The sequence below is a fragment of the Prosopis cineraria genome, unplaced genomic scaffold, assembly GCF_029017545.1.
Source record: "Prosopis cineraria cultivar Desert tree isolate PC_DT_omini unplaced genomic scaffold, ASM2901754v1 PC1280, whole genome shotgun sequence".
Lineage (NCBI taxonomy): Eukaryota > Viridiplantae > Streptophyta > Magnoliopsida > Fabales > Fabaceae > Prosopis > Prosopis cineraria.
This window is the reverse complement of record NW_026556605.1, coordinates 1-12,287: the sequence shown is the minus strand read 5'-3', so window position 1 is coordinate 12,287 and position 12,287 is coordinate 1. Positions and strand designations below refer to the sequence as shown.

Genomic DNA, 12,287 nt, shown 5'->3' with positions numbered 1-12,287 from the left:
TTATATGTGTTAATATTTTTAAATTATATTTTTTTTACTAGAGACATTTTTTATATTATATAATTTATGATTTTATGATTTGAACCAAAAATTTTATGAGAATTTTAACTATCAAGGTCATCCACATTGTCCTCATAGTTCAACTCATGGTCTCTTGATTGTTGTTTCAAGCCAGCCATCAATTGCCTCCAACCATCCTTTGACTACCTTCGGCTATGAGAAGTTATAGGCACTATTGCCAGCAATGTTCATCTAATGTTGAGTGGTAGTTGATCAAAGTTTATTAATAATTTAGATTTCATGTTGTTGAAAATTTTTTCAACAATTTCACAAAACCTTAACTTTTCTTTAACCTAAATATTTAATTTTGTAGATTCCTAAGGTAAATCTTCTTTTTCTTGGAGCATTCCAACTTGCCATTATTGAATGCAAATACAAAAAAGTGCTTCTTAATTAATGGGTGGTTGTTGGTCAAAAAAAGAAAAAAGAAAATACATAATGGGTTTTATTACCCACTAGGGCCCAATAAATATTGTGAATGATGGCTTGAAGTAGAAGCATGTGAGGTTTCCATTTGCCGCAACAAACACTCTTTCTCATCAAAAATGGGGACTAAAAACGACCACACTTTCTTTTGCCCTTTGGTTTTTACTTATGGATGAAGGTCATGCTCTTTTAAATTAATCTAAGCTGGCTCTTAATGAAAATCAATTAACAAGTTAAGTGAACAAATTATTATCTTAAATTGAAAGTCTATTTTTCTCTACATTGTACCGTCAAATATTTAAAGAGTTTAACACAAAATAATGAGGCTGTACATTCTATACTATAAATAACATATAATTATTATATTGTATCATATCTGCTCAATTTGTTATTGCAGTCAGGCTCTTATGATCTTTTGGCAATTATATATATATATATATATATATGGGGATTTATTACTTTTAATAATTTAAATATGATCTATTAGTTTGATGGTGAATGAAAAAATTGGCTCCAGAATTAGATGTAAAAGCTTATAAGACTTTTAAGTCATCTTTTATGCAATATTCTCTTTTAACTTTTAAAAATAATATAATATAATTCCTAATATTAACAAAAATATAACTTTGAGTGTTAGTTGACATATAAAATTATAGAAATTCATATCAAAACTCACAAAAAATGATCAAGTAATTTTCTTGATTATTTTTTATCATTTTTTGATCATTGTACGTAATTTTTGAGTTATTTACTGTAATTTTTGGATTTTTTTGTGTTTGATGATCTCTTTTTTTTGTCATTTTTTATCAATTATTTGTCAAAATTAACTTTTGTTAATGACAGAAGTAAGGAGTCAAATTGCACAGTTTTTGTTGAAGAAAAATATTATACAAAAAATAAGTTTAGGGTTTTAAACACTTTTAAACCTATAATTTAAAGGTTTACTCATTTACCCTTATTTTAAACCATATTTAATTTGTTTGATGTTTCCTATTTATTGTTTTTCAAATTCTATTTCATATCAAGTCGGGTTAATCATGCCATTTCTTAACGCAAGTCACTTCCTTTTTTCCCTAAACAATGTATGACCATCTTGGACCACGCCACATGAAGAAATGATTCTTTTTCATGGCCATCATGTGCGTGGTTTTTTTTTTTTTGGATAACAAAACAATTTTTCATGATAAAAAAATTTAGATGAGTTGAGTTCAAGAAAATCATCAAAGCAAGACATGCCTCTGAGCTCAATGAATGGCTATAATAATACTTATATATCATCTATCAATAAGATTCTTATATCCACAGTGGAGTTTAAATTCACAATCTTATATGTTATGATCAATTTTTCATTAATTGAACTATTTTTTTTGGGCCAAAAAATAACTGAAGTAAATTTTCTCAGTGAGTGCGAAAATCATTTGCAGTAATTCCATATCATGACCTTTCCTTTTCACTTGAATTTTGAATGCATTTATTCTAGACGTGTTTTTTAAGATTAAAAAAAATAAAAGATGATGCCTAGCCCAAAGGGGGAAAAAAGAAGACAATTCACATTTGACATGATCAGCCATGATTTGTTTAGCAATTCTGTTGAGCAAGAATCATATTGTTTCAAACACAATGTGATTCTTTACATGAAAACTAAATTTTAACCTGTCCGATCCACGAAAATATTTTTTTTATTTTTTTTATAAATATTGTGAACATTTATTTGAGATATTTTTTGAATATTTGTAAGGATCTTTTATCATTTGAAAGGTAAGCATAAATAAAAAAAAAGAAAATTTTAAAATAATTTATTTTTGTGTACTTGTGATATGTTACTTTATATAGATTTAAATTTAAATAAAAATTTATTCTATTTTAAAATTTATTTTACTATTCGTTCAACTATAAATGGAGGGTGACAATTTAAAAGCTAAAAATAAAAATAATTTATTTTTGTGCACTCAAAATAACATATTTTGTTAATTTACATAAATTAAAATTTAAATAATAATTTATTCTATAATAAAAATTAGTTTGACTATATATATATATATATATATTAAAGTTTTGACTATACATGTTAATTGTAATATTATTAAGAATAAATTTAAAAAATTATTATGATATTATTTTATATATATAAAAAATACAATCAACTCGTGATAGGTCTTTCACTTATCATTTTTATTATAAGCCATACATAATCTTTTGGTGTACAATTTGTTTTAAAAATAAGCCAATATTTAACCTATATAAGTTTATTTTATTTTATAATTTATTATCACGTATATTTTAAAAATAAAATTAAAAATTATTTTTTATAAAATTTGCTATTTCATGTGAGTTAAGATTTGAAATAATAAAAATTATTTATCAAATACACATAATTTTTTATAATTTATATGAATTAAGTTTTTTTATTTCATTGCAATAAAACATTTTATTTTATGATTTATTATTTAAATTTATATTTTATAATATGATTAATTATCTTATCCATGCACAAAATACAAGCAACAAATAATAAGTAGAGTTCCTACATTTACTAAAAGTATTAGGCCTCATATTATTTTTTATTATGAATTTGATATTTACAAATATTTTTTAATATGGTTCCCATACTTATTTTTTATGGGTCCTACATGAGATTTTTTTTTTGGAACAACCCCGCATTAGATTTTAGTTTACAAGAATTAATTTTTTGAAAAAATATATAGTTACTGTTATCTTAACTGTAGATGAATAGTCTCATATACACTTTTTCATATACATAAATATCTGGACCTCTCTAATTTGAAACCAATAATTGATGCTAGCAAAGCTTACTTATTTAGCATGAATAAATTATCTAGCGCAGTGAAGGCCCTGATAATTGATAAATAAAGTTTTAGTTGTTCAGAATTTTCATTGTTTATGTTTTCTTCCCCTCTTGGTACCTTTAGCCCTTCACTACCATTGGATTTTTTTTAATTGGTAACAGATATTATTCTATTCGTGTTTAAATGTAAGAAAAAACAATCAACTCAACAAGTCACAAAGTTTAAAAAAATTAATTAACTATATTAATTATATATTATCGAAAAAATTAATCTTTTAGTTCTTCAACTTTTAACTTACTTGTAACTCAGTCTTTTAACTATGACTCACTGCAATTCAATCCCTCAACTATAACTTACTGTAACTCAATTCCTCAACTTTTGATTTACCTATAACTCAGTCCTTATTTTTAATTTTTTTTAAAATTTTTTATCAAATAAGAGGGATAAAAAATGCTCATATATTATTTTAAAACACCATCTTCTTATTCATTAATGTGAGATATAAGCTAACATGAAAAAAAATTAACAAAGGCTAAGGGACTAATTTGTAAGTGATTCAAAAGTTGAGGGACTGAGTCATAAACGAGTTATAATTGAGGGACTGAGTCACAACGAGTCATAATTGAGAAATTGAGTTACAAATGATTTAAAAGTTAGAGGACTAAAAGATTAATTTTCTCTATCTAAAATTAAAAAATAGATTAAATTATTCTTATAATTAATTAAACAAAATTATCTCATGAAAATAAACTTTAATTTTATGTAAAATAATTTGAAAAATAAAATGTGTAAATATATCTCCAGTTTTATAATTTTACTTATAAAATATAAAAAATGTATATGATAAATTTCTCTCATAATAAAAAAGAAAGGGAGTAAAATACTATTAGATATCAGAATCCAAATCCAAATTCTCTATATGAACAGTTTGTTTTAAAAAATAATTCTTTAAAATTTAATATTCTTAATCATATTCGCCTAATCCAATGAATCATGAAACCAAAATGTAAGTATATACGATGCATGAAATTTAAATAAATTAAACTGCCTTATCCATATGACTTAAAACGCATCTTCTAAATTTTTTTATAGTACAACATTCTATAAAGTTTATATTAGATATGAATATCCAGATTGATTTAGCACAGATTCACATTGAGCTTTTTTTTTTTTCCTTAAAAATAAAAAAAAAATCTCTTTTGGTGAACTCTCAACCTCCCATTGAAGCTTTTGCATATGCCAAATTGATTATTACATTAAAAGCAAGACCTAACATCAAAAGTAACCACCAATTCTTCTGTTTGGAAGCATTTCTCATGAAAAACTAAAATGACCAACATAACATAGACATAGAAAATTAATAATTGTAACACAAACTTGGTCATCTGAGTATTTTAAGAAATGGAGAATTGGCTCACTGCAAGTCGCCTGTGTTATTTAAACTTGTTATTAATGTGAACAAAGGAAATTACATGATTTCATTCCAAAGGACATGCTTTCACAAATGCTTCCTGCTCTTTGCGACACATTTCAAATTCATTTGTGTAGTAGTACATGCATCTCACATATTCATCCATCTCCTTTGTGCACTTCTTATGTAGATCCTTGAGCCTGAGGCATCATCACAGAACTTTGACCAGTTAGAAATTTAAGCCTAAAACTCTGTATTTCTCACTCTACATGCACATATGAAGATTTTTAGAAAATATTTGTAATTTGTAACAGAGAATGAGCCTGGGGTGATTTCGAACCACAAATGTGTCCTTTTAACTTAACTCAATCACCAAGGATTCAACTCCACTGAAAATTCCCATTAAGGTTTCTATCAACTTCCAATGCATTATAATAACAAAATAGTAACAATAAAATGAGGAAAATAATATATATTGTGAAAATCTTGATTATTTGTATCAGTGGAATAGAAGTCAATCAATACAACAGCAATTTCAAGCAATGTTTGTGGAAAGCAGAACAAACTAGCTGATTTGACAGGTGAATTGGCAAATCAAATCTGATCTGGTCCAAGAACTGATAAAACTGATCAAGAAGAAATAAAAACTAATCAAGAACTGCTAAAAACTAGCCAATAATTGGTGAAACATTTTTTCCTCCAACAAAGAATTAAAAATATATTAATTTAATCGTGATGGATTCAACTATAGTTTGATTACAGGTAGATCAATAAACCTTGAATCAACTCATACAAATCCAATGATTGATCCAGTTTTAAGAACATTAAGAAATGATGAACCCTAATGTGTCTCTTGTTCTTTTTTCCTCTTTGTTGGGCGTGTGAGAAAAGGGGGCATACAAGTTTAACTCCAACTACCAAGTAGAGCAGAATCTAAACTACCAGGAAAAGCATGAAAGGAATAACTAGAACCAGGCAAGGGAATGAGCCAAAAAAGACTCGTATTAGATATGCAAACAACCACAAAAAAAATTCCAAATGAAAAAAAACAATTCCATCTGCAAATGCAAACAATCACAGTTGTTTTCCTTCTTTTCCTTCTTTCTTTTTTTCTTTTTAATTATCTTATATCCAGTACTACCGACTATTTAAGATTTGAGCATTGTTAGGATCTAAATTGGGATAGCTTTCATAACATGATTTTTTTTCCCCAGTTCAAACTTGAGATCTTAAGGAATTAAGTATTTTCTGCCTGACATGATTACCATTGATCACAATTGTTTCCTGATTGCAACTAAATTAGCCCCATTCCATACGCATATATGAATGGTGAAGAAATGAGAGAAAAAGAGCATTTGACACACTTTCACATGGCTTGGTAGGAGGAAAAGTATACAGTGGAGTACACAGTCAGTTCTCTGCACTAAGCTACATGTTAATCTTCACAAAGTTTTTTAAACAAATGTAAAGAAGATACATTTCAAAACGACGAGAAGAAAGGCCAGCATTTGTCTTCCACCTATTATTCCCTCAACATTTAGAGGTCCATTTATTCCTCTGTTAGAAAAGTTCAAGTATAAAATATATTTTTTCATCCTAGATTTCAAATCATTATTTATCCGTTATCTCTGCCACGCAGCTATGGATCTTTAAAATAGGGGGAAAAAATTGCACCGAAACATTTAAATATAGGAATGCACCATGTAGCCCTTTGAAGCAGCTCATAGCCCCAGCTAGAATTACAAGCCAAACTTAACTAAGCAGAATGAATCTGGATCAGTTGCCTTTGATAAAATTCACTACTCCCAACACGTCAAATCTAAAACTAAATTTCAAATGTCCTAAACTGGCATCATAATGAATTCTTATAAAACTATTCATTTATTCAAATGTTGCTTGAAATGGAAAATTTGGCGTGACTATGGTGATCAAAGCATCAGTTACGAGATTCAGCTATCACACTGAAATAATTAAATCCAGATGCTAAATTATATTTAATTCTCCAATAAAATCTGAAGCCTGCCAAATTTTAACCTTTGTAAGATAGGTCATTAGTCAGTCCTGGCTTGGTAGGGAATGAAAGATAATGAAAAGAAACACCACAGATAACTGGAAGAAAACGAACCCACAGCAATTGTATAACGCATAAAGGCACTTCAACATCAAAAACCATGCTTTGGAGAATAACATGACATACACATGGTGATGGTGAAGATTTAAGACATGTATACAAAATTATAAGGGCAATAACATAGTAGATTAGGTTGTAAGCAGTATATGAGTCAAATGCAATAAACTATCCCAACTGAAACTATAGTGAAACAGAAGTTTAGCACACTCTAACTAAACAATGCAGGTAAATAAAGATGATCTTATCAAATATCACAGTTTGATTCCTACAGCCCAAAGTGAAATTGAATGAGCAATATAAATACAGAATAAAGCAAATATGATTTCAAGATTTACTGTCTATTTCTCACTTTTATGTTATTATTCCTCTGCTTCCAAATATCAAAATGCTCTTATTGCCAGTCTAACCAGTTCTAACTTGTTTAATTTAACCAAAATAAAATCTCCATTTCAACCTCTTTCGAAGTAAGCAATTTTGAGTTTCATTAAGAAAAAGAAGATACCAACAATTCCACTTCAACTTTTCCCGAACATTCTTTCATACACCAAACATAACAATGGATTCCGGAAAACCCATAAAGATAATATAGTTCGAATGAGAGAGAGAGAGAGAGAGAGAGAGAGAGAGAGAGGCCACTCACAGGTGGAGGACACAGCGGGTAACTTCCCGTCCTTTATCGAGACACTTCTCAGGGTTTGGATCATTCTTCTTGCATCTCAGGAAATCCAAATTCTCGGAGTGACATTTTACCCCTATGTGCTTTGATGCCGCCATCAACACAGCCGATGTTGGGACCGGATTCCCCGAAGCATCCACAGTGCTCGCCATTCCCAACACAATTTCTCAGCTCTTTATATTACCCAAATAAGGAAAGAAAAGAAAAACGAACACTACCTTTATCAGTCAAATTGTGCTTGTTTCCCGACAAATTGAAGAAATAAATCGAAAGGAAAAAACTTGAAACTCCAAACATCTCGGACAAATAGACGACAAAACTTAATAACAGCGAAAACAAATGAAATACTAATAATCGAATTGGAAATGCTGAAGCTTACACCAGAATGCTACAATGTTCAGGTCGTCTTGCCGAGGCAGGGAACTACTGACGGACGATTAGGGCAGTGCGCGACGAGGAGTTTAGGAGTACGAGGAACTGCTTAAAACGCACCGGAAAACGGTACTAATAAAACCCATTATAAGGAAAGTACAAAGAATATGTCAATCCTATAAAATTAATTTGCATATGAAATTGTTGGATGTCTGAATCCAATTTATAATGATTAAATCAATTACCGGAAAGAAATTGAGGGATAAAAAATTATATTTTTCTTATAAAATGTAATCATGCTTATTTAATTAATATGGTAATAAAAAGTACCAAGTTTAACTTTCGAGAAATTTTGATATTTTCATATATCAGCTCTATTAAATAAAAACAAACCATATTAATAGCTATAAAGATAAATTAATTTTTTTTATTACTACTAAAAAAATAAAATAGATGCTTAACTAAATTTTAATATAAATCAAATTCCATGCTTAATATACAATTAACAAACTGTATAGTTTTAATATAAAAATATTTAAAAAAATAATAACAATTCCTAATAAACTTGGAGGGGTAGAATTGGCAAATCGATCAATATAAAAAAAAAAAAAGAATTGGCAAATTAATTAAAATGCAGTTTTGTAGCTTTGTTGCCTCTTGGCGTTTTAACTCCTTGCCAGTTGCCAGTGCTCCATCTCCCCTTCGGCGATGATCGCTTCAATCGTCAACACAGAGCAGTCTCATCAGCACAGGTTGGTTTCATTTCTCCTTTTTGGGTTTGGTTTCTTTCTTTGGTTGGCTTTCGGATCGTCTCTAATTTTTGAAAGCCAAAATGCTGAACGTTCTGATTTGGTAACATGGTCGGAGAGCAAAGCTGATGCATTTTGAAATTCTGTTTTGGCTCTAATTTTCTTTGAATTGGATACTTTTTTATTTGTTTATAAAGGAAATGAAAGGCTAACTGCCTTGCTGGGATAAACTTGAGGTATAGCCGTGATGGCTATAGAATGCCCAATTATAACAAAATATTGTGTTTGTGGAACATGACTTTCTGAGTTTAGGTTAGATGTCCTCTTATAGCTTCTTTATGAGATCAATTGGCAATGGCAACTTGCCTTAATATGCTGATACTATAGTCTGTGTTTGCTTGCAATCTATCATGCCATGGTCTTTGTACTTCAACTTTTGGTATAAGCCATTATTGAAGACTACTGCTTTTTTCTCTGTGTGTGTTTATTTCAAAAATTTTTGTGGAAACCATTGCTGTAGGATTTTGAATGCTTAATACGCACAATTTGCTAAAGAGCAGTGTTGCCCTTGCGAAGTTGAGCACATAACGTAGCTCACAAGTTCAAAACATATGGATAATGGTAAGGTGAACTGTTGTCTTAGCGGTGATCACTTGCCCTTTCCACATGAGCCAGGTTGGACTTTTGTCTTCCCAATTTGATGATTGATTTATTTCTTACTCAATTCCACTTTTTATTCGGTGGGCTCCCATTTTGCTTGCTAATACATGGCCATCATCATTTTCTGAAATTTCAGTTATCTTTCTGTCTTTGGCTTGAACTACAACAAATGTGGGGTGCCTGGGAATTCTTGAGATATGACCTGTTATGTAATGGCTTTTCTTTTATGTGGTATGTTATTGTCAACTTCATTCTTCATTCAAAGGGAAATACCTTGTAGTTTTTGGATGAGTTGTTGCAGTCATTACTTTGTTCGAACCCATGGCATGGCTAGCTCTTACAAGTTGATTTATCTCAGGACTCAGGCATGCCACTTTTTGAATGTGAATATATTTATGATATATTGATAATTCAAATTCAAATTAATGAAATTTCTTACATTTTGCTTTTACAGATTGATTATTATTGCATGTGATTGTTATTGTGCATCAAAATTTACCATATGAAGCTTCACTCCCTTTGGAAATACAAAATTCTTGCTGTTGTCATCCATGGTGTTCACAGTTTGAATTTATTTATGTATTTATTTTTTAAAGTTTACAAAGCCAACTGCATACCTTAAACTTTACAGTGCTTATTTGTGGTCAGCACGTCCTAGAATTACTTTTTTTTTTTTAAATGATAACCGTCATTATTTTTAGAGATGACCAATTTCATTTCCTGATATATATCTTGTGCATCAAAAAATTTATGTTGGCCTCGTATGAAATTAGGGTTTTCTCTTTGAAGATCTATTCAGATGATATGTAATGGCTTTTTTTTTTATGTGGATTACACTTTAGTCTGAAGTAGTTTTGTGATGCACCATGTAATTGAGTCCTTTGTTTTGTAGGTTCCCATAAATTCATTCAATTTTTAGGTCTGGCCTCTAGAGTTAAATGTCTGTAATTGTGCCCTTATAATGATAATAATAAAAAAGAAAACTTCTAATTTTGATTAGATCCTAGCCATTCACATTCATTTGCATGCCATTAAAATTCTAATGATGTGGCCAACAATTTGCTATCCGCATTCTTTTTCACTTTCCCACAAGCATCTCCATTACTTTTTTTAAAAAAAAAAAAGAAAAAAGCAAATGGCCTGTTTGAATTTCAATTGGGTTTAATTGATTATAAAATAATTGATTAATATGATTGATTTTAATTATAATTGATTACTCCTTCCGTTAAAAAATGTAAAGTATTTTTAACCGAATCTCACCCCTTAATAAAATAGTTACTTACTTTCTAACTAACCTTATCTTTTTATATTATTCTTATTAAACATCTTACAATAAATATAAAGTCATTTATTAATAGGGACACTTTTGAAAACAATACAATGATTACACCTTGAAAGACTAAAAATGCCTTACATTTTTTAATATCCAATTCCTTAAAAATACCTTATATTTTTGAACGGAGAAAGTATGTTATAACGTAATTTGTTTGTATACTAAAATTGATTTTAGCTGTCCAAATTATCATAAAGAACATTAATTTTCAAAATTAAATTATTGATTAAGTTGTATTTAATATTATTAAATTTGTTAAACTTTATTTAAGAAGTAAATATATTATTTAACAGTAAAATCGAATTTATAAGCAACCTTCTAGAGTTTATTTCAAAATGTGATTCTGGCTCAATAATCAGTTATCAACTTTTTTTGCTGTTTGGTTAATCTTTTCAAAAATCAATTATTTGGACCCCAAAATCGATTATAATGTCAATCTAAACAAGCTGAAAGCCTTAATAAAATACAAATATCCAGCTAGCCTGCTCCATATGACCATTAAACAAATCCTGATTCAAGAGACTCCTGCAATCAAGAGGCTGCTCAGCCATAAATGTCATTTCTTCAGTTATAAGCACTGTGTGCGAGCCCATCAGCACAAATATTTTGGGTGTTAGACTAATCTTGCTTAGGATATTGAGGAGATCCACCTTGTAATTGGTTTTTCATGTGTGGGATCTAACTCTTAACATTGTAAAGGCCTCAAAACTATTGAGCTCAAGCTTGCTTACCGTTTGAGCCACACTTCGTGTGACTATCTTGACATTCTAAACATGCGTGATTCATGCTATTGCCAAGTCACTCCCATTCACGGATATAGATTTGGTGATTATACTTAATATGGACATTAAATTTTTAAATCAATGATTTTGAATTCATACCCCAGTTAAGATTAATAAATAAGTGATTTTATCTGAACGGTTGATTTGAATTTCAACGATTAAATGCTTCAGACATTCAGTGCCTATACTAAGTATAGTTATTAAATCCAAATCCCTCATTCACATGAGTAGATTTCACTTGATTTACCTTTACCCTTATGGTTGACATGAATCATCCATATTCAGAGTCTCAAGAATCAAAATTGTTAGGCATTATATTAAGTCAAGGGTCCAACTCAAGTATACAAGTGTCAGTTGTGCTTGAATTATAGTTGGGAAGAATACATGTCCCAGTCATGTCGTTAAATTACTTTAATCTCTGGATACAGTCAAAGATGGTATAGGGTTGGTTACATCCACAAAAATTTAATGGCCCTATAACAAGATTTAATTTAAAAAAATTTTGAATCCACAACAAAAAATTCAAGTCGCTAACTTTTAATGGATAAGGATCACATTGAAAAATTGAGTGAAAGTTTATGGACTGAGGAGTTAATTTAACCCCAAAATTATGAAACCTTGGAGGATCTGAACAAGGGATCGTTTGATTTTGTTTTTTTGACAGGATAAGCCAATAAGGAATGGGTGATAAGAAGAAAAAGGCTCAAACGTTTGTTCGGCTGTCTCGGGCTGCTGGGACTGGATTCTTCTATGTCAAGGGGAAGCCTAGGCAGTTTACAGAGAAGCTTGAGTTTAGAAAGTACATGATCCTAGGGCTAGTCGTCATGTTTTGTTCACAGAAGCAAAAATGAAGTGATAAAGGCACTTTTCATATCTGTAA

At 29.7% G+C, this 12,287-nt stretch overlaps 1 protein-coding gene and 1 pseudogene across 1 annotated transcript; one reads left to right on the top strand and one right to left on the bottom strand.

Annotated features, from left to right (window-relative positions):
* Window positions 1-4,530: 4,530 nt before the first annotated feature.
* On the bottom strand, window positions 4,531-8,023 carry LOC129299745 (NADH dehydrogenase [ubiquinone] 1 alpha subcomplex subunit 8-B-like). Its single transcript, XM_054938213.1, has 3 exons — window positions 7,891-8,023; window positions 7,476-7,684; window positions 4,531-4,904 (listed from the first exon to the last, which is right to left on the bottom strand). Exons 2-3 carry the CDS (start codon window positions 7,661-7,663, stop codon window positions 4,772-4,774), a joined length of 321 nt encoding a protein of 106 aa, XP_054794188.1. The 5' UTR covers window positions 7,664-7,684; window positions 7,891-8,023; the 3' UTR covers window positions 4,531-4,771.
* Window positions 8,024-8,519: 496 nt separating this feature from the next.
* LOC129299742 (uncharacterized) lies at window positions 8,520-12,263 on the top strand (annotated as a pseudogene).
* The last annotated feature ends 24 nt before the right edge of the window (window positions 12,264-12,287 follow it).